At 39.7% G+C, this 21670-nt stretch overlaps 4 protein-coding genes across 9 annotated transcripts in view; 1 reads left to right on the top strand and 3 right to left on the bottom strand.

Annotated features, from left to right (window-relative positions):
• Positions 1-28: 28 nt before the first annotated feature.
• On the bottom strand, positions 29-6467 carry ppig (peptidylprolyl isomerase G (cyclophilin G)). Of its 2 annotated transcripts, none has more exons than XM_046053603.1 (13): positions 6300-6467; positions 5584-5668; positions 5114-5188; positions 4896-5003; positions 4586-4630; positions 4409-4496; positions 4257-4286; positions 4021-4160; positions 3702-3879; positions 3438-3623; positions 3255-3342; positions 2156-2295; positions 29-1843 (listed from the first exon to the last, which is right to left on the bottom strand). In XM_046053603.1, exons 2-13 carry the CDS (start codon positions 5642-5644, stop codon positions 862-864), a joined length of 2121 nt encoding a protein of 706 aa, XP_045909559.1. In that variant the 5' UTR covers positions 5645-5668; positions 6300-6467; the 3' UTR covers positions 29-861. The 2 variants fall into 2 exon arrangements, with proteins under 2 accessions (XP_045909559.1, XP_045909560.1); XM_046053604.1 differs by lacking the exon at positions 6300-6467 and adding an exon at positions 6085-6227.
• fastkd1 (FAST kinase domains 1) lies at positions 6377-12900 on the top strand. 3 transcript variants are annotated; one of them, XM_046053602.1, is made up of 15 exons: positions 6377-6511; positions 7760-8269; positions 8362-8430; positions 8701-8826; positions 8913-9311; positions 9413-9523; positions 10012-10143; positions 10226-10712; positions 10795-10909; positions 10980-11108; positions 11226-11357; positions 11443-11556; positions 12108-12252; positions 12343-12457; positions 12565-12900. In XM_046053602.1, exons 2-15 carry the CDS (start codon positions 7935-7937, stop codon positions 12658-12660), a joined length of 2505 nt encoding a protein of 834 aa, XP_045909558.1. In that variant the 5' UTR covers positions 6377-6511; positions 7760-7934; the 3' UTR covers positions 12661-12900. The 3 variants fall into 3 exon arrangements, with proteins under 3 accessions (XP_045909558.1, XP_045909556.1, XP_045909555.1); XM_046053600.1 differs by lacking the exon at positions 6377-6511 and adding an exon at positions 7219-7345; XM_046053599.1 differs by lacking the exon at positions 6377-6511 and adding an exon at positions 7352-7632.
• Positions 12901-13375: 475 nt separating this feature from the next.
• Positions 13376-16901, bottom strand: klhl41a (kelch-like family member 41a). The gene is made up of 6 exons (XM_046055003.1): positions 15237-16901; positions 14977-15134; positions 14749-14856; positions 14473-14658; positions 13981-14127; positions 13376-13847 (listed from the first exon to the last, which is right to left on the bottom strand). The coding sequence occupies exons 1-6, from the start codon at positions 16452-16454 to the stop codon at positions 13736-13738; spliced, it is 1929 nt and encodes a 642-aa protein (XP_045910959.1). The 5' UTR covers positions 16455-16901; the 3' UTR covers positions 13376-13735.
• Positions 16902-17049: 148 nt separating this feature from the next.
• Positions 17050-21670, bottom strand: part of bbs5 (Bardet-Biedl syndrome 5) — a 6191-nt gene continuing 1570 nt past the window's right edge. Inside the window, exons 1-12 of one of the 3 annotated variants that reach the window (XM_046055004.1) lie at positions 21394-21583; positions 20967-21049; positions 20811-20876; positions 19919-19968; positions 19514-19641; positions 19286-19421; positions 18864-18959; positions 18332-18394; positions 18079-18213; positions 17737-17820; positions 17482-17505; positions 17050-17380 (exon numbers count right to left, since the gene is read on the bottom strand). In XM_046055004.1, the coding sequence (XP_045910960.1) occupies positions 17279-17380; positions 17482-17505; positions 17737-17820; positions 18079-18213; positions 18332-18394; positions 18864-18959; positions 19286-19421; positions 19514-19641; positions 19919-19968; positions 20811-20876; positions 20967-21049; positions 21394-21455 (1029 nt within the window). In that variant the 5' untranslated portion in view covers positions 21456-21583 and the 3' untranslated portion in view covers positions 17050-17278. Of the gene's footprint in view, positions 17381-17481; positions 17506-17736; positions 17821-18078; positions 18214-18331; positions 18395-18863; positions 18960-19285; positions 19422-19513; positions 19642-19918; positions 19969-20810; positions 20877-20966; positions 21050-21393; positions 21584-21670 lie in introns of those variants that run through there. The other 2 variants (XM_046055005.1, XM_046055006.1) reach the window with 2 other exon arrangements.

Genomic DNA, 21670 nt, shown 5'->3' with positions numbered 1-21670 from the left:
CTTAAAAGCAACTTGCACAAATCACAAATTATACAAATTGATTTAATATTGTACTTACAGCATGACATGTTTTTTCATTCAAAAAAAAAAACAAACCAGAGGTATCTCAAAATCAGTTAACAAACAGGATTACAGTAAAATGCTGTGGATGTACAAAACAAAGTTATGTATGTACATATTTCGTCTAACATGGCAGGGATAAGCATGCAAGAAAGTATGTATTCTCTTCCAGATTGATTGTTGAAGTAAAAACAACTTGACAAGTTTGAATCACAGCACGCCAAACTTAGACGTCCTTATCCCCTAAACAAACTGTTAAATAACATTAAAACAAATTACTGGAGAAATCAGGGGGAAAGACTTTTTTTTTTTTAAATGGATCTAAAGCCAAAAAATAATTTACCAAAGAACTCAAAACAAACAGCCTTCAAACTGACTCTCTGGTCAAACGAAAAAATGGTACTTACACACTGTAGGTGAACTGCTTTGCCAGTAACAAAGCCTTTTCTCTTAACTGACCACAATGCAGCTTCACCTACCCATCAACAGTGTAATGCACTTAATGGGGGACAAATCCACAACTTCCATTCATTCACAGTACCAAATTGAAGTCCACAGTTCAGCCAAAGCTCACATGGTTGCAAGTCAGTTTTGAGAATTAGCTTTGACAGAATTTGACAATTGTGTTAGCTTTGGCTGAGCTGTGGAGTGAGGGTTTTGCACTAAATGAGGAATGTGAATTAGTCCCACTGTGGATGGAAAGCTGGTGCTGCATATTGTGTGTGTGTGTAATGGGTAAAAAGATATGGACAGACAGACTTCAAAACTCCCAATCTGTTCCTTTAGGATCTCATCACAGGCTCAGTCGCTGTCAGAGCTAGAGCTTGATTTATTCCTCTTGCTGTCGTTTCTGTCTCTGCCTTTTGTACTATCCGGTCTTGGTTTTGCCGGGCTTCTTCGGTCTTTGGATTTGGAAGTACTTTTTGCTCGGCTCCATTTGCGTTCTGGGCTTTTTTGACTCTTCCGTTTGTCGTCTCTATCATTCTCAGAGCTGCTGCTATGTTTTCGCCTTTGGTTGGCAACTTCTCTGTCTCTGTCCTTTCTATAAGATGACCCGTCTTTGCTGTGGTCTCTCTTGTTACTCTTGCTCCTGGAGCGCCTGCTTCTGTGCGAGTCTCTTGGCTTGTTTCTATCTGGACTTCTTGTTCGAAATTCCTTATCCCTGGATGTTTGGCGCCTCTTATTCTCCCTTTCGCTGTTGTGTCGTCTTTCCTGACTCCTGCTACGTTCTCTGCCCCTCCCCCCTCTGTCCTTTTCTCGTTTTTCTTCTTTGTCTTTTGATACTGCAGGTCCACTCCTTTCCCTGTTCCTGCTACCTGATCTGTGTCCATCTTTTGTAGTTGTTCTTTCCTTGCTTTGAGACTTTGCCCTAGTTCTCTCACCATTTCTTCCTTTGGTATCCTCTTTATGCTTTTTATCAGACTCTTGGCCCTTATTTCTATCTTTATTATGATCAGATTCTGACTCCTCTTTTTTATTAGCATTTCGGTCTTTGCTCCTTGAGAGACCTCTCCTGTCATCACTTTTGTGTTTCTGAGACTTTTCTCTGCTTTTTGACCTCCTACTCTTTTCTCTGCTTTTACTGCGGCTTTGAGACTTTTCTCTTTTCTTTGCCTTGTGTTTGCTATGCTTCTCATCCTTCTCAACAGCACGGTCTTCTTTGCTTTTGGACCTATGTGACTGAGTTTTCTTGTCTTTTTTACCCTCAGCTGAGTGTTCATGCTTTGAGTCGGAGGTCCGTCTCTCTCTTCTTGGAGGTTTAGCGGCCTCATCCATGTCACCTCTGTAAAATAGTGCAGTCAATGTAACCTATAGAACATGACAACTATCAAGTCAAATGACAGCGTTAAATTATGTTCTGAGCCAATTGATATATTCTATTCTGCCTATTCAAACAGGAACGCTTCAGATTTTTAATGTAGCTGTCCAAACTGATTCGTGCTTCAGTTACATTTGTAACTGCGTCCACAAAATTTACGTTTCACTTGAGCATGCAAGTACATTGTGTTCTTGGCTGTGAGCACTGACAAAAACACATCAGGCTGGCTAAAACAGTGTTTACATACTGCTGAATATGTCAAAATGAGTTTCTTACCGGTCACCCTTGATCCAGCGCTCTCCAGTGAGTGGCCTCATCCTTTGACGGTTCATCTCCTGACGCCAGTGTGGAGGGGTTTCACTGCGGCGAAAACGATCTCTGGACCTTGAACGAGAGCGTGACGGAGTCCGATACCGCTAGATGGGAGAAAAGACAGACACCTTACAAAACTGAAATTAAAATGTTTAGAAATGGTGAAATTACATGACAGTTAATAGACACAGTATGAATTGTAGGGGATGGTGGAAAAAAATCGGTTCTTTGATGCATCCCGATGCAGATGTGGAAGATTCTGAATCCATTAACAAATGTCGATTATTAAATGTTAATTGATAACGCAATGTTGATGGAACGCAAAAGGAGGAACTTGCGGAGGTGCAACGGCCGGATCGCCTGTGGCGTGCACACAACAGAGACCGGTGCGGAATGAATGACTACTTAAATGTCACACAATCATTAATATCAATGCATAAGTGATGATTTTAACTTGCACACTGTGGCGAGCTCTCTGTGTATCCTGCAGAATATGACAGTGAAAGTTAGTGGAGAAAAATATTAGCAATAACTTTAAGTCTGGTAGTAAACGTGCAGTGTATTTCACAGTGTGTCCGTTAATCAACATATTGTTGTTTCCCCAACTCCTGGAAAAATGAACATCAGGTACAAGCTTGGACTAAACTGGTGTACAGCTTTGTCCTATATACATACATACTGTAAGTTACATCCTGATAATTATATTTCAGTTTTCAGGAGTCTGACAACTGGTAATTAAAGTAATGAAAGTTGTGACTATGGAGCTGAGGTTAATGAAGTAAATTAGGGATGCAGAATAATACTGTTTAATGAGGGGAACTCTCATATACTACTCTGTGTGCATGAGGGGTGATGGTGAGAGATATCTGCATTGGCTGTAAAGTCCTTTCAAGCTAATTAGGAGATCTTTCTTTTGAATTTCAGTGCACAAATTAAATGCTTAGTAACTATCCAGAAAGATACATCAAGATAATTGTTTTATAAATCGCATCGCAGCCCTCTGAATCGTAATCGAATTGTGAGGTGCCAAGAGATTCCCACCCCTAGTGAGTTGTGCACCTACCCTTGGACCCCTGCCTTTTATCTTCCTCCCGGATCGTGTCATCACTAATCTCCTGTGAAACGCTGACTGAGAATTAAATGAGCCAGTACTAGAGAGAGAAAAAAAACAAGTTGTGAAAATTAACAGACAACTGCATTATGTTTAGAGTTTTGCTATAACATGCCGTTTGTCAAGCAGACTTACCTCTCTCTCTGCCTTTCCTCTTTATTTCGCGGCACCTTTTCTGGCTCCTCATTTGACTTCTGGGCCAGCTGGGGACTCCTCCTCATGAGGAATCGATTCTCTGGGATGGGTGGAATTTCCTCAGGACGTACAGTAGATGTAACCAACTCTTCTTGTTCTTTCTCTTCAGCACTTTCAGCCTCTGACCTAGGAAAGCATTGCAGCTCAGAAAATAAGACACTAGGTACGGTTTACACTGCAGACGGTGAAAATAAATGGAGGTACCTTTTCTTTTCCTTCTTCTTCTGCTTCTTTTTTAGTTTTTTCGCCTTCTTTTTCCTCTTCTTAGATTCTTTCTCTGATTCTTCAGAATCAGAGGAGGATGCGGATGAGCTCGCAGAGTCGGTGGAGCTACTGCTGGAACTGGAAGAGGCCCGCTCTTTCTTTTTTCCATCTTTCTTTGCTGCAAACATTTAAGAGTCTGTCAGAAGCACTTCTATAAAATCTAAAAACAATAACCACTGCGTCCATCTTGGCAGACAAATCACAAGTGGAAGTTTGAGACTTATTTTGAAAGTACGGACAATGTTTCACACAAACAAACCTTTAGATTTGGGGATGAGCTCTCCACAGTTCAAAACTTTCACGTCAGCATATGGTCTGCTATTAGGATCCGTTTTCTGGCTCTCCATGGTTTGAACAACCTCTTGGCCAGAAATCACATGACCAAAAACTACATGGACACTGAGACAATATAGTGGTGTTCATCTTTAGCTATGTTGATATAAGACAAGCAAAACATAGTGTACACTGTGTACTATGCAATCAATCAGCACTTACCCATCCAGATGCGGTGAGGGTTTTGTTGTTCTGAAGTGTCACGGGCCATTCAAGAAAAGAGGCATTTCATTATTTGTTTGGTTTAGGCACAACAGAATGAACTAATAATGCATCAGATCTATAATATATATAGCAACTAACACATTGCTTACATGAAAAACTGTGATCCATTTGTATCTTTGCCTCTATTGGCCATAGACAGCAGGTACTCCTTGTTGTGTTTCACAGCAAAGCTTTCATCTGCGGGGAAAAGGAGAAGATTGTACTGCCATCTTGAAGCCAACGCCGGTTTGGATAACAACTGACAGTTTTGACAGTGGCCTCTTTACCTTCAAAAAAGCCTCCGTAGATGGATTCGCCTCCTCTTCCATTACCTACGATGTCAATAAAAGAATAAAACACAAGCAAGGAGGCTGCTACAGGGAAAAAAATGTTTGTGTCATAAAACTTAATTTCTGGTCATTCAAATAGATTGGGTAGGGTAATGTTAACTGGCAGCTTTGTGATGCTATTAACATAGAGAGACTTGCAGTCAGTAACTACACCCTTGCCTTCTTAAAGTGGACCATATTTGGACTTAAACCATGGGTATTCTAAGCTAAGTACATCGTCCACAAACTTCGACCTTTATTAACTCACCTTCACTGAAGTCTCCTCCTTGAATCATAAAGTCTTTTACAATTCGATGGAACAGACATCCTTTGTAGTGCAGGGGTTTCTGAGTTCCTTTACCAATGCCTTTCTCACCTGAATAAAACCACAGTACGTGTCAATATCGATCTGTGCCATGGAGTAAAAAGTTTTGACACATTCTTGTTGGAAACACACAAACAAACAAACAAACAAAAAGTATTCACCTGTGCAGAGGCACCTGAAGTTTTCACATGTTTTGGGACAGATGTCTGAAAACAATTCCACCACAACTCTGCCGACTGAGAGGAAAGATCATCATTAGTGTGTTGGTTTTGCTTATTTTGAGAAAGAAATTACTTTAAGTTCATTAGGTGAATCTACTTAAAACGAATGCAGTGTAATACAACATCATTGCAAAAATTGATTATTACTGCATACATAGAGGAGTTTCTAATATTTTGCTAAGCCCACATATATCAGTGATGGTAGACTAAATATTAGAAAGAATGTTTAGTACTACAACACAACAGCAGCACAAACTACAGTCTCCAACCAATCTTACAGTTGAACCATCGATTATTAAAACGTATAATGGTCATATTATTGCAGGGCTGTTGTATTAAACTGCATTACTTGTAGCTAAAGTGAATATTTCAGTAAGTAGCCAGAAGGTTTACACAAGTTTATTTCTTACCGAGTACATTACTGATTCCAATGTCAAGGAAGCACCGAGTGCGCTGAGCCTTGATACCCATGATCACCTCTACTGATCAAAACAGCTGAAGGTGAGAAACACACATAAAACACATGTTAGTGACAACTTATTAATACCTTGCCCGTAGGATGCCAATTAACAGTCGGAATTATCTAAAAAATAATCACGCACACCTAACGTTACCGGGTCTGACCAGCTAAACGATTTATTTAAATGCTACTGAATACCATATGATGCAAAACACGTCATAAATGTGTTGACTTACACTACTGGTATATCAAATTAACAAACGTTACTGTTTACGTTGCGATGACAGCTTGATAATAACGTTATGCAAAATTAGGCTGGCTAATGTTGGTTTGTTTTCGACTCGCTAGCTAGCGTTAGCTAACTAGCAACGCCTTTTAAGTCCCATTTGACATGTGGAGCTGATTAAAAAGATATTTTTTGTTTTAACAGTTTCCCCGCTCACACACTCACCAATCTGGATTGTATCGCTTTGCTTTCACATAGGCACACCGAAGACAGACGTTAGGCCTGGTGTTAGCATTAGCAAGTTTACCTAGCCACCGCCAGACAACATGTAACGTTACAGAGATTCTCCTTCATAACCTGAAACCATGTTGCCATAAAATTTGGACTTATTAACTACACGCACATATCGCTAACACGTGGTTAATGGGAAATCACATCACCTGGAAACCCAAGGATATCACTCCATACAGCGAGCAGTTCTCACAAACGGCGAAAATTAAGTTTCATTCAGCGTTGCGCTCACAGACTGGTTGCGCTTAGTGTTTTCTAAAGATGGCGCGGCAGGGACGTCAATGGATCTGGAGGATCGTGCGCAGTAGGGCGCGCAGCTGAAGAGGCCTGTGAGGTGTGTGCCCTGATACTGACCTGGCAGGTATGAACAACTTAAAGGGTATTGAAAGGGAATGGTAACATTATGGGGAAATAAGACCAAGGGGAGTCGCATTATTCTTTGCAATCTCAGGTTAAAAAAGCCAGGTATTGTTATGGTTCCAGAAGAGATTCTATTAAAATCTGTATGTTTAAGTTCGGCATTGTGGACTATATCAGTTCTTATATTATAGGAAAGCATCCTTATGTGCTTTGCGAGGGTAGAAACTCTGAAACTGTTGAACATGTTTTACTGAAATGTAATAAATACAATATAGAAAAGAGTTATAAAACAGATTAACAGATTCGGAGATGGGAGAGGTCATTTTCAATTAAATCTACATTGGGTCAAAATGAGAATCACCACTTGATTATTAAAATAGTATATAACAGTTTATACACGATACAGGGTTATAGATGATAATGAAGCAATCCACATTAAGAAGAACAAGAAGAAGACCTGTAAGGTATAACAATAATCCCTCGGGCTTCTCAAACTCATTCACATCGCCCACGCAGCTCCTGCATAACAGGGAACGATATATAAAGAATCATTAATGTGAGGTCATGTGAGGGAAATAAGGGTCCTGTGAAGATAATGTATAGTTTCTTTGAGTGATTCAGAAGGATAATTTGCGTTTGTGTCAGATGTATTTACACTATGAAAACACCTTAATTAATCCCTCAAAACATCTGGTTGCCTTTCCTAAGGACACGCTAGACCTCCCCAGCATGCGTGGGCTGCTGCTGCCTGAAAGGCAAAGCCCAGGGTTTGAAGATATTCCAACTTCCTTATGTCACTGGCTACGGAAGTGAAACATTATAGCACACATGCTAGGTAATAATTTGACTTTGAATGAGGCTTTAATGACAGTATTATATTTGTGTTAGATATATACTATTTGAACCTCTATAATCTGCAGAAATCTAGCTAAAAACCCAGTTAGCACGGCTAATCTGGGGTTGTCAGTCGTTTTAGGTGATCGTCTCTTCATCCACGTGAATACCGTGTTAGCAAACTGAGCTTAGCTACTCAGCTCACTCCAGTACAGTGGTGCACTAAAGGAAAGTCATATGCAATCTCTCAGTGGGTCTCTAAGCAAGATGAAATCGTCAGGACCTGAGGTCAGCATGACACACTGAGCTAACCTCATGAAGTGTATTCTTTGTGCATACAATTAAACTCATAACCAAATATATTGTGATAAATTTTAAAATAATGTGTTCTTTTCTGTGTTTTTTTTTTTTTCAGTTGACACGTGCGGAGCAACTAACATCTAACTTAATACTTACAAACTGTACCTTTGTGAATGTGATCTCAGCTGCCTGAGCCTGCCTGCTTGTTTCACATTGAGGTGGACAGTGGACAATCTGTTGGTACAATGAAGACCCCAGTGCATACTTAATTTGAGCCAAGGTCTGTGGTGATGTTGCGGCTCCGGTGTGTGAATTCCTTCCTTCAGAGGCTCCGTCATGGGGGGACAGTGAACCGAGACCAGGTTTTGGAGCAACTGCGGGTTTGTTCTGCCGAAGATCAGCTGTTTGATGTGGTGGGCAAGAACAAGGCCAAGCTCACAGTGAGCCATGTCAGCTGGGCTGTGGGGATGCTATGGCAGTTTCAGAAAGAGAAACCACAAATGCTCAGGACTGTCGAGCTCCTCAAGAACCACCCACAGTTCTTGACTCTTCGGGTTTTGGCAGAGAACAAAATAGCCCTTATGGATGACTTTATGTTGGTTGACATGCTTTACAGTTTCCTCAGGTACATTAAGATATAGACACAATCAGATTATGTGTTGTGCATTTGCATTAGGAAATAGTGATGATAACACTGTATTATTGTCTGTCTTTTAGGTTGAATGTGGATCCACATGACTCTCTTGTTCAGCAGTTGGTTTCAGAAGCATGGCTCCGAGTAGACAGGTATGATTTGCATCACATTGTTTTTTTGTTTCGTGTAAGTAAGGTGTAGGGCTGCAACTAACTATGATTATGAAGTATACAATGATATAAAAAAGAGAAAAACAGCAGATTGCTACATAAGAGAAGCAAATGTGAAGCATTTTTGTTTAATACATTATTAAAAGTCAAATCTGGATACCACTTCTTGTTACATTTTCTGTCAATCCATTGATAGATTGTCTTAATTGTTTCAGCACTAATGAGATGTTACACAAATGTGGATTTTTGCAGATTTCCAATGGCATCCCTGTCCAAGTTCGCCATCTGTCTAAGTGATCAGCACCTTCAACACAGTCCTCTGATGGGCCATATTGCCAGAATTGTGGATCAGAGGTTGTCATCTATTGATGATGCCAGGTTGGTCTTGAGACAGATATGATCAAATACCTTCAAATATAAGTACCTACATATTGTGTATTTACTCTCTGGCCACGCTTTTCCAGGATCCTAACTACACTGATGATAAGCGTGTCGTCCCTGGTGTCTCCCCGGCTTCGGGATGCCCTCATTAGCAGGGCAGACCGTCTCCTGGACACCATGGATCCCTCAAGTTATAACAACCCACGGAGAGTGGTGCAGTTCCTCCGCAACATCAAGTACAGTTACCGGCCCCTGCTGGAGAAGTGCAACCAGATCCTCTTGTGCAACATTCCCAGGCTGGACGCAGAAAACATTAGCATCATCATGGGACTGTATCAGTCCCTGCAGTTCAACAACTGTGACTTCAGGCTGGCTGTTAAACAAAGACTAACAGAACTGGTTGATTCAAGCACCGACCCTTTCTCCTTCACTAAACTGTTTGTCGCTCTGGCTCCGATGGCCAGCCAGGAGATCAGAGAAGGGTTCGTATCGTTATCAGTGGGGTGAACCTTGAGTGGAAATCTAAGCCTATACAACAATTCTTGAGTCTCACAGGTTTCCACTGTGGTTTCATCTTTCTTAGGTTGGAGAACACTGCCATCCTGTTGGCGGATGAGCTCAATGCACAGCAGGCTCTGGCTGTAGCTGAAGCTCTAGAAGAGATTGAGAGCAGGAATCTTAGCTTACTGAACAAGTGAGTTCATATCTCTGCCATACAGCACCTGCCTAGCTTAAGAAGTGAAGGCGATATGATAAAGTAATAAAGTATTTCAGATATCAGCTAATATCAGCTTATTACCGAATTAGAAAAGTTCATTCTTGATCTTGGAAACAGACCAGTTTAGGACCTCTGCTGTTTCTTTCGATCATGTCCCATGATCTTCCTCAGCAGATACAGTTGACCAATTATCATGGACTCGTCTCGTAGATGTTTAAATTTTGATTTAAAATTAATTCTTGACAAAATCCCACCACAAAACCAGTGTTTCCATTACATTGTTTGATAAGTGTAAGTAAAGTGTAAAATCTCCAACTCAGTCTTGTTCACAATTCTTTAAAAATCTAATTAAATGGATCCTTATCATAATGTTTAATTAATGTGCTAATGTAAAAAGACAAATCTCCACATATACATTGAAATATCTGTTAAATATTTTGTATTATTACTATATTATTTTCCAGAATTGCATCAGTAATCCAAAAGAACCTTCATGTCTACAAGCCAGTAGAGGTGGCCAGAGTCACCCAAGCCCTTTTTCTGTTGCAGTACCAGAACCCCGAACTCTTCACTAAATTAAGAAACATTTTGGTCAAGTAAGGCTTTATTTGAGCTCAGGACATTTTTTATTCACATTTTGATTGAATAACACTGACTGATATAATTTTTATCTTGCAGCTTTTTGCAGCGCAGTGTCTTCCCCTACGAAGTCACTATGTTGACTCGCGTCCTCTCCATGCTGCCCTGCCCACGACTTGACGAGGGTGTGATTTCACGGGTGGACGCAGTGGTGTCCCAGTGCAATCTCAATGACCTCAACACCATTTCTTTTGCCGTTGCCAAGTGGGTACGCAACGATCCCTCCTACCGCCACAACACCCCCAGCAAATACGTCCGTCTGCTGCAGACCCTGAACCGCTGCGGGCACGAGAGGCTGAAGACGGCTGACCGGCTGGAACTGCTGCTGGAGGAGCTCAGGTACATTTCGGGAGAGTGGTTTGAGGAAATGCTGGTTGAAGAGACAATGGTCACACTGCAGAGGATGATGGACCAAATAAATTGGACCAATGTGCCTGAGCTGGCCCTCTTCCTAACAAGGATAAATCACGTCTGCCCTCCCCTGATGGACCGCATCGCCCGTGTGGCTATTAAAGACATTGACAAGGTGCTGTAAGAGACATCACAGTATATTAAGTCTGGAAAAATTAAATGTATAGTAACTGTACCTCTCCTGCATCATTTTTAAGATTCACCACTCTGCAACATATGCCACGCTGCTACCCTTCTCTGTCCTGAATTATGATTCTGCACAAGCAGACGAGTTGTACGATGTTTGTATTCAGCGCATCACTCCTCATATAAGTAAGTGAATCGCTTTACACAATTTTTTTGTTTGTTTTAAGCTTACACTAACGCTTTTCTCTGTTTGTAGGCTCCTTTGACCCTCATCTGCTAGTTCTCCTGGCATACTCCTTGGCTGTGGCTGACTGTTTTTCTGAGGAACTAGTCAGAGAAATCTTCAGTATAGACTTTCTGGGAAAGCTGGATGCCCAACTAGAAAGTAAATTTGAAATACAATTGTTAATATGCATCAGGAACAAAATATTCATCTTGAGATGTAAGCACTACACACTTGTTCAATCAGGACTAGTGTAACTATTCTCCTTACTTCTTACAGCCCTACCTGATGCCCTTAATATGCGGACCAGACTGCGCCTCATGGAGCTCAATCGTGCCGTGTGTCTCGAGTGTCCTGAGTTCCAGGTGCCGTGGTTTCATGAGCGCTACTGCCAGCAGCTCCGAAAGAAAGGTAACTAGAGAAACTATTGTCGGGTTTTTAAAATGGAATTTAAAGGAATCTATACAATTCAGTTGTCTGTCAAAATGTTTTTCAGTGAGTGGCATTGTCAGTCCTGCGCAACAGCAAATCCACAAAATGCTGGGTGAAGTTCTTGGTGGCATTAACTGTGTTCGAGTAGCAGTTGTCACTCCATATTTTTACACCATAGGTGAGTAAGATTGGATCATTTTGCATCTCTCTGATATTTTATCACACCTTTTCTATTCTCTGAAAAAGGATAACAGACGCTGATACGAGTGGGAGCCTCTAGACTTAAAATGAATCGATTTAATTTCGTACATTAATAAGGAAAATACACATTAATCAACCTAAAATGATAAAATTGACAGATAGCCATGCATGCAACATGATGCAATAACACATAAGACATAATAAAATACAGAAATCATTATGTTGATCTTGATAAAATTTATATGAATGAAATTCAATGTATAACTACTGAACACAAGCTTGGCTATCACATTAAATTTCCCTGCACTGGCCTCCAAAAAAGGATGGGATGTCATGTCTCTGATGCTGGTAATAACTGAATATTGATCAGAGGGATCACAAACTATTAACTGTGTATGAAGCCAACAAAAAACACAAGCTTGAATTTGTCCATGATATGGGCTTCAACAGAAGTTAATGGGAAATAGAGCGAGTACTCGTAGCAGTCATAGGACGAATGTGTAACGTGAGCGCATTTTGTCGTTTCAGACTTTGAATGCATTCTGGACAAACGCCTGCAGCCGTTGCCCTACAGTGAGCCTAGCACACTGCAGATCTCAGACAGAGGAAAGGTTCACTGGGGGACAAGCTCACTGGAAAACACCAGGGATGATCTAGTACCTGGAGCTCAGCGGTAGGCGATACATCGGAAAACAGCCTGATTATTAATTAGACCACTCAGAAATGAAGTATGATAGATATTCTGTTTTTATGTATCACTCAGAGTGGCTGTGGACTTTCTTGATTCAAAGTCCTTCTGCAAGAATTCTCACCATATGAAAGGTGAAGCCCTGATGAGGAAAAGACACCTGGAAATTCTGGGATACCGAGTGGTTCAGGTGAGAAAGCAGCATTTAAGATTCCCTGCGGTATTGTACAGCTCTTACTCTGAATCACATCAATTATCAGAGATATTCCAAAACTCACTACAATTTGTGTTTTACAGATCCCCCACTTTGAATGGAACTCTATGGAGCTCTCAACACAGGACGCCTGGAAGGAATATCTAAAGAATAAAATATTTAGAGAGCTTTCTTCTTGAAGGCCGTTATTTATTGAATAATGAAATGTAAAATGCAACATTATAAGGATCAACACTGAGCCTTTGAGATTTTTTCAGGCTGAACGACAGTATGTTAATGTACATCAAGTGCTCCTTAGTTTTAGTCACTGAGCATAAAGTTGACATGAATCTACCTCATTCATGTTAAGTGCCATTGTCTACTATGTGCTTTTGTATGAAAATGAGTTTTTTAAATAAAATGTAACGCTTCTTGGTTAATTTTCAGTGTTGCTCATCAAACTGAATTAATTTGTATTGTTTTAGATAATTTATTACAAGTTAAGATTCAGGGTAGTTAATAACAGCTGTAAAGTCAATAATGACCGGAACATCAGCTGATACCTCTGTCCGCTTATGGTGAGTATTGTATATTAATTTACACGAATCATTCTAACAGAACCTTTAGTTGAATCCAGTCGATTCTTTTTAGTTACTTTTCTCATACAAAAACAATGGTATTGGCTGGAAATGTTTTAAATAAAATTTGTCGTGAACATGCACAGGGACACAATATTTCTGCTCTTGAATATTGACAGGTTGTTATGAGCCACATTAAAACTCTTGCTTTAAAACCAACCAATCCGAAGTGTAAAACACACAGTGAGTCTGTGGGAGATAACATTTTAATATTAAAGAGTTAAAACATACATGTTACATGTAATTGACTGCAGGAGGAACATTTCTAGATTAACAGAAGAAAACATTCATTTCTATGCAAACCTTTATTAGTTAACAGTGAAATACTCATTTAAGGGGTGGGGTGGTGGGAAATCCTCAACAAGTGATATTATATGTTTTAGAAGATCGGAATCAACAATTATTTCTGGTCCAAAAAACAGCAACTGTTGAAGTTCAGACACTGATGACTTAGGAGAAATAAGTCAATTAAAACCATGTTACATTTTACTATTTTATTCACAGAACAGGTAAATGGGACATGTGTCCGATATGTTAAAATGCTAAATGACAACAATGAGCTACTAAATAAGAGCATGTACATCATAATCTTGCCTACAGCAGTAAAGTGAAAGTCCCTTGTTTGTCCCTGGACTGTTTACAGTTTGGGCATTCTGGCTGCATTCAGATGCATGGACACACAGGAGGCTCCAGCTGCGTAACGCATCTCTTTAATCATGCCAGTCCACTGTTTCTTGTCATCTTCATACCTGGTAAGACAGTTAATACATGTAACTATAAATCACTGTAAGAGGAGAGCTATCAGTGCAAAAGAAAGTGAATGAAATTACATTGTTCGGTAGTACATATTCTAAGAAATAATGCAACAAAATGAACACATACTGCCAAATGTCAATGATTTCACTGGGTGCACACTCTTTGTACTCGTTCTCCATCAAGGCGAAGCCTCCTACAGCATACAACAGCCCTCCACAGCTGACCAGGTTGATTGAACTCCTCTCCTGGGGAAACTCTGTGAAAGGTGACCACCTGCAACCAGGTGCACTCAGCTTAAAATACAGTCTTTTTTTTCTTGTCTTTAAAAATCCCAGCAAGACTTCCTTGACTTTTTATTTTAAATATAGATTTAAGTTGTAGTTCCTAACCTTGATGTTGGGACCCCACATGGGGTCAAAAGACAGTTTAAGGAACAAGAAAGAATACTGTATGCCTCTTGAAGACTCCAAAAATACTTCAAATTAAGCACGAGGATGAAAAACCGAAATAACTTACAACCTGAGTAGCCTATTATTTGTATTGCAGCACAATAACCATCCATGCACAACACTTATGCATGGATTACAAATATACAATACTAATACTAAAAGCACATACTTGTTGGTTCCAAAGTCATAGGCTTCACATGTAGCTGTGAGGCCTTCTTCATTGACTCCCCCAGCGACAACAATATTCCCGTTGTGGATAACTGCGGCAAACATTGATCTGGGCGTCTTCATGGAAGCCACCTCCTTCCACTCTGACCTCTTGTGGTTGTATGCAAACATCTTATTGGTTGCTTTACTTGAGACAGAATTATTCCCAGCAAGGGTTAATGTGATGAGAAACTCATAATTTAACTTAATATAAAATGTTTTGGCATTGCAATCTTACTTGTCATCTGTTTTCCCCCCGATGCAGTACACCAGCCCGTTCTCAGACACCACACAGTGGCCGTGGATTTTCAAGGGCAGCTTTTTAGTTTCAGTCCACTTCATTTTTCTAAAAAGAGCAAATAAAGTAACAGAGAATGTGCTCAACAGTAAATGTGCATCAGTGTTTTCAGTAAGAAATAGATTTTACTGAATGAGTACATCCAAATGGTTTTTGTACTGAACTTACTCAGTGTCGTAGCACAGAACAGTATCGTGAGATTCGTTGGACTGTAAATCTTTTCCTGCTACAACTAAGATGAGGTTTTCAAATTCCCCCATACCAAACAAACACCTGGGGGAGGGCATGGGTGGCAGAGCAATCCATTCAGCGGTGAGACTGTCCAACTGAAAGACACATTTCAAGATGTTTTTTTTTTTTTTTGAAGAAATGAGGGAATTACTTGGAGTGTGTTCAGTACATCTGCAATACAAATGAAATGTTTATACCTGGTAGTGGTAACACTGCAGTGGGTGTTCTTTGTCCTCTTCGTCAACAAACAGTCCTCCCAATACATACAGATTGTTCTTCTTTGATATCAGACTGATGTGGTTTCTGGGGATCTGCTCCGTCATTGCAGCAAGAAAACATTCATTCTGCTGGGCGTCGTAGGCCACGGCAGCTGTGTCATTGATCATCAGAACCATGTCTTTGGCATACATGCCATATCTACGGTTATCATTCAGATAGCCAGGCAACTTTCTTTCCTCTCCCTCTTCACCATCTTGTCCCTTTATCTTCTCGGGCAGCTTCCCTGCGAAGGCTTCCTTTATGACTTTAATTATTTTGAGAAGCTCAGGGTTGGCTTTAATGAGGTCATCCTTCTCTACCTTTTCCTTGAAGTACTTCTCTGGGAGTAAACGGAAACGAATATACTCAAAGGCCTCTTCTAGGGTTTTCCCACGCTTTTCTATGTCTTTCTTGATCCATCTCATGAGGGTCTCAAACACTGCCTCCTCTTTTTCAACATTCAACACATCTGCTCCGATAATGGCAAAGAGTTCAGGTGGAGCGAGCTCTAGGAAGTCCTCATCCGTGGCTATGGTCTCAAACCGATCTGCAATGTAATCTCGAGCTGCCATTGCCAGCCTGGTGCAGTTCAGCAACAGTCCCAACCTGTAGATGGCAAGGCAGTTTTTATTTGACAGCTTCTTCTGGAGGTAATTCACACAAACTGTGAACACTGAGGGGACCTGGAAGCGATTGGCAATGGCCAAAATATCCTGCACATTGTTGTCGTTGATGTCAATCTCTGCCGAGTACATGTAATTTACAATCGCCTCCATAACATCGGGATCCAGGTTCTCCAGGACAACCTCCTTTTTGTCGGCTTCCTTGCCGTCCTCTGAGAAGTACAGCTCCCGGAAGTAAGGACTACAAGCTGCCAGGATAAGCCGATGGCAGGGAATGCTTCGCTCTCCAATCTTTAGGACACAGTCAATCAACTTATTCTCATTCAGAAGCTCTTTGAGTCCATCCTGCAGCAAAGTGGTTTGAAACAGACGGAGATCTTCCCTCAAGCCTTGGGGATCCATTCTGTCAGGACAGGAAGTGGGGCAGCTCACGACAGATTGTCCTAGCTGGTGAAGACAGAGAACTATAGGCAGCCAGGTCTGAAGCCTCTTCAATATAACCGTGCCCCCGCTAAATATAGCCAGCCACCCCATCCATGAAGAATTCAGGTTGGCCAAATCGGAGAGCTCACACAGCTGTCATAGAGTAAAAACAACTGTGGAGCCCTGTCACCCTAGTGATTAAGCACAACATTGTTGTATGGCCACACAGAAATAACCTAGAATATTTTCACTTCATTTAGTCCCTAATTGGGTAAATACAAAAGAAAATACAATTTTAAAACAAACTTCACACGATGGCAGGACTATTTGTTCCAGTACCCTACTTTATGTGTGCACAGATATTGTTGGCATTTAATACAATCGTGTATTCTAGGAACATCTACACATGGAGTGAATCACAATTCCCTGATAGCAATGACCACTTCACAACAGTGTGATTCAGTATTTGTGTGTGACGCATCCACAGTATCTAAAAAGTAGACAGGGTCAGTGAACAGCTGCTGCCACAGGAGGTGACAGTCTGTCCTCTTTTTAGATTTTTAAAATACTTTAGTGCCTTGTGCAGTTATGTGTTCAGCCTGAGCTCATTGTGTTCTTTTCACATACAAATTAATTGTATATGAGGCACAGTACAAACCTACTGCATTAATGTTATTGAAAGGCAAAAAAAAAATGCACTCCAATATCTACTTAAATACATTTAATAGCTTTAAATAAACTGCATTATATTTCACATTCTAAATCACTGCAAAAGTTTTGTAAAAATATTTTATACATGTAAATTGGTATTTTCTTTTTTATGAAAATGTATCTACACATAAACTGTACAACATTTAACCTACCCAATGAATAAATGTACTTTTGCCTTTATAGTCACAATATGTACAGAGAGCACATAGATGTTTCATCTTATTTCAGCCCATAACTTCCCACAGTCCTTGGAGTGTGAAGCCATCCTTCAGCTTTTCAACGGCGAGGCCCAGCTCCTCGGAGAAAACTGGCTCACGGTCTTGTTGCTTTTGGAAAAGCCCAAAAGATGTCATTATGATAATGCCACATACTATTCAACATATTTTACAACTATAGCGGGACATAAAAATTTATTGTGAGACTTTACCTTATTTCCATCAGCAAAGTAAGCCTATAGGCAAGCAACACACAGAATTCATACAATTAATCAAAATAACTGGGACAAGTCTGTAATGTTATTGTTGTCCGATGAGCATTACTCTGTACAAACACGAGCACTAGGCAACAGAAATTTATGTTTGTTCATTATGCTGAAGGGCATGCGCTAACAGCTATTCTGAGAGTCTGAAAACTAAACCATTAACTCCCAGAGGACAAATGAGTATAAGGGTGGCACACTCACAGTGAAAGCATCGGTCTGCTCATCGGGCTCAATTTCCACATCATCCGCAGGCTGTTCCACTGTGAGTTCTTCCAACGGCTGGGGCTGAAATCATTGTTAGGACAAACAGCGCTATGACAACAAGATCAGCTTAACTGGAGAAAAAGCAAGCTTCAATGGGTTATTTAAAACATTTACGGAAATGTAGATTTAAAATAATCAGCTGTTAAAATGACAGTTTTAAAAAATGTACATGTAGAGTATTTTAAAGTTTGTTGCCAGTTTCAACAGTGTACACTTTCTGACATATTTTAATGTAATACTATTGAGGTGATGATTCTAATACTGTGCATGGATGCCTACCTTTTCTTCCATTTCATATTCCACTCCAAAGATGGGGTTGGCAGAGTACACCTTATGCAAAGAGTTGATTTCCTTCAGTGCATCTTGAAGCTTATCCACAGGGTCAATCTTAAACCCGAGCACATAGCCCCCACTCTAAAAAAAGAAAGGACAGTGTGTTTGTGTATTACAAGCAACAAAACCTGAATTACTGGTATTAAATCACTATACAGTGATCAGTTCAGGTGAATGTAAGTAGAGTAAAGCAGGTTACCTGGCGTGAACTCTCGATCACCAGAGCCAAACCAAACTTTGAATCTCTTATTCTGATAGACCACTTTGGGGAGGGGGAAAGACAAAAAAATACAATTAAAATACATATAACCTCAAACTGAAAGTAAAACAATATTTTTTTTTTTACAACAGAAATGCAATCATTAGTAGCAGCTCATGTGCAAAGGTAAAGTGGTGTCTGTCTATGACTGAAGTGAAACTACCTCAGTTCAGCCTGTATGTTATCAGCAAAAATACAACAATAAATAATCACACAGGGTTCCCGTCTTGCTGAGTGGCTCCTCAGCACATACAGTAATAGATGGTGTGTATGTTTGTTATGACTTTATGTGAACTGGGCTGGTACATAATAATTGTTTTTTAAGTTATGAATACTACTATCTACATTACTGTATCTGGGCTTGCTAGTAGTTGCCATGGACATTTTCTATGTGAGTTTCGCCCATTTACTTGACAAGTCAGGTAAAAAGTGAGGACTGGATAGGTAAGGTTATTTAGTGTACTGTACTTACAATCTGAAGGAAAGGAATGCTGACATTGAAGCTCTCGTTCATATTTGCGTGCCACACAATCCGAACGTTGGTGATAAAGAAGGTTCCAAGGTTACCCTAAAAGAAAGAAGGAAAATGAACTCTTACTTTTACTGCAAACTAAATATCTCCAATAATCACTTCAAATTATCTGCCATGTATGAGATGTGGACTCTTTAGGAAGAATTCATATTCAAGCAACAATGTAATTAAATGAGGAAAATCACTTGTTACATTGTTAACTAACATTTTCATACAACTACTTGTTAAAAATGACAATGGAAAGTACACACCTCAATACATTTGGGATGTGCAATGTAAAACTTCAACTCTCCTTATGTAGAGCTAGTTCAGTTTAAGTTTGAATGTGTATGTTGTCTGAGAAATTCTAAACAGGGGTGTACCTGATCACTGGATAAATTCCAAACTCCATTAATTTTATCGTACACTTGCTCCCGGGGCAAGAGTCTTAGTTGCTTGTTTTGAATAAGAGCGGCTCGCAATTTCAGGTCCCTGTACATTTTAGATGTCTCATAGGCCCTGTAGCAAAAAACATTACCACATATTTAGTAGGACATACAGTATATGGAGAATGTAATCTGTAATTGAACATTACCTCAGTGTTGTTTTACCTGTGTACAGCAATGACGGAAGTAAAGAGCCGCGGACTTCCTGGAACCACATTTGTGAAAATGAACTCAAATCTTGTGTTGTTGGACTTTGTCAAGATGTAGAGGGCTTCAGTTTGGCCTCTCAATTTCTGGAAAACAACATGCAATTCATAAATTAGCATTAACATTTATTATTTATTTCAACACCATGATGTAACAATGTTGCCGTTACTGGCTTTGTCCTTGCATAAATTAGATTGAAAATGGTTTCCACTTTAAAAGTGAATTACTTTGAGGCAATCAAACATTTGTTCATTTAAGAAGCAGCTATGATATAAACCATATATGTGATGAAATAGAAGAATCAAACAAATACTATATATATATATATTTAATAGTTATAGAAATAAAAAAAGATTTACTTACTGAGTTAGCTGTCCTTGTTGTGATGTTGATGATGGAGTTGTAGCCCACAGCTGACAAAAAAAAAAAAAGAGATTTGCATTTAGGTTTGTTAGATTTTTCATATGGTTTAATACTTCCTCTTATAACACCTCTAACTTCTAACCTCTAACATGCACTGCCTGTGCTCTTCTTCTTCTATCCCCTACAATGATCTTGTATAGATTGCACTTTTTGTTAACTCTTACTTCCTTCCCTAGGTATCTACCCCATTGATGTGATATGTACTGTGAGTTCTTACTAGTATTTATTCCTGCTCTTACTAGTATGTTTTGTCAGTTGCTCTGTTGATGCTTGTATGTTGTTCCTCAAATGTAAGTCGCTTTGGATAAAAGCGTCTGCTAAATGAGTAAATGTAAAATGTAAATGTAAATACTTGGCTTTTTCAAGTCATCTCGACTGTGCTTCGTTAATATGATATCTGATAAGTGTCTGTTTATTATTCTGTTTTTCAGTATGCTTTCCATTGTCTTAAAGCACTCAGTATTACTTGTAGTGCTCATTCATTTAAACACTTTTAAATAAAGTTGATTCAACATAAAACATACTATACAAACCAACATGAAAACAATCTCACCAAATGGTAAAAGCTATTGGATTATTCTGAAATTGGTGGCAATGGTCCCTCACAACATTTTTATATTTAGTTTATGTTTAAGCTAAAAGGAAAACTAAACATACGGTAAAGTCATAAAACCGACAATGAAAACGTACTTTGAATATGGCCACATAATGCCATTTAGTAAGGTCATTTAATGCCATGCATTTCCAAGAGAGGGCAGAAACATTCAGCTGCTGGTGGAGACAGACTCAAACAATACAACAAATAAATTATAAACCATGCAGGTGTACTCACACAAATTGACTCTTGGTAGGGCCAAAGAATGCCAAATGATTCTCAGGTTTGTTACTAACAGTCGTCCTACAAAAGAGTGGACATCAGCAGTTATTAGGTGACCCGCCACACACAGATTACACAGATAGTGTTAACCTTAAAGTTAGTTAACGTTACCTCGATCTCCGTTGTTTCCTTTCGTGTCTTCTATAGAGTCAAGACAGTCTATTAGTGCTTCTCCTGGACGAGTTTTCATTTGCCTGTGTGATAGATTTGACAGATTGATCAGATAGATAAGTGAGCGCTGAGGTTTAATTTAGCTAAGTTAGCTAAGTGTATCACAGCAGGTTACAGAAATTTAATGCTAACGTTAGTATTCAGCTAACGTTAGTCTACGGCATAAAACTAAGCTCCCGTAAACCGTTTTTCACGACCAAATATAAAGCTAAAGCCTTGTATTTTAGAAGTAACGTGATCCAGCAGGTGAATTATATCCTTTATCTGACGTTAACTTTGGTTAGCCAATTAACGTTAGCGTAGCTGAGATAACTAGCTGGTACCATAGTGGAATAATACGGATTTCAGTGCGGTAACATCAACGTACTGTGCTGTTATGTCGAATCTAACGTCTCTGTCTTCCCAGAGAGCATCTAAAACAGATGCCATGACTGCAGTTTATTACTCTCTCGGGTTACCGTAGGTTAGTAATGTTTACTAGCTTCCTATCTCTTTGGTTTACCAGTTAGCTAACACTGGCTAATCCGAAAAAGCCTCTCTAGCGTCATAATCACCATGGCAACAGACGGCAAGCCAAAGGACAAGACCGTAGACATGTTCCCAATCTCAAAATTGTACAATACATTTAGATACATCATAAATAA

This window comes from Micropterus dolomieu, linkage group LG07 (genome assembly GCF_021292245.1).
Source record: "Micropterus dolomieu isolate WLL.071019.BEF.003 ecotype Adirondacks linkage group LG07, ASM2129224v1, whole genome shotgun sequence".
Lineage (NCBI taxonomy): Eukaryota > Metazoa > Chordata > Actinopteri > Centrarchiformes > Centrarchidae > Micropterus > Micropterus dolomieu.
The sequence above is the reverse complement of the archived record's forward strand: the minus strand, read 5'-3'. Positions and strand labels throughout refer to the sequence as shown.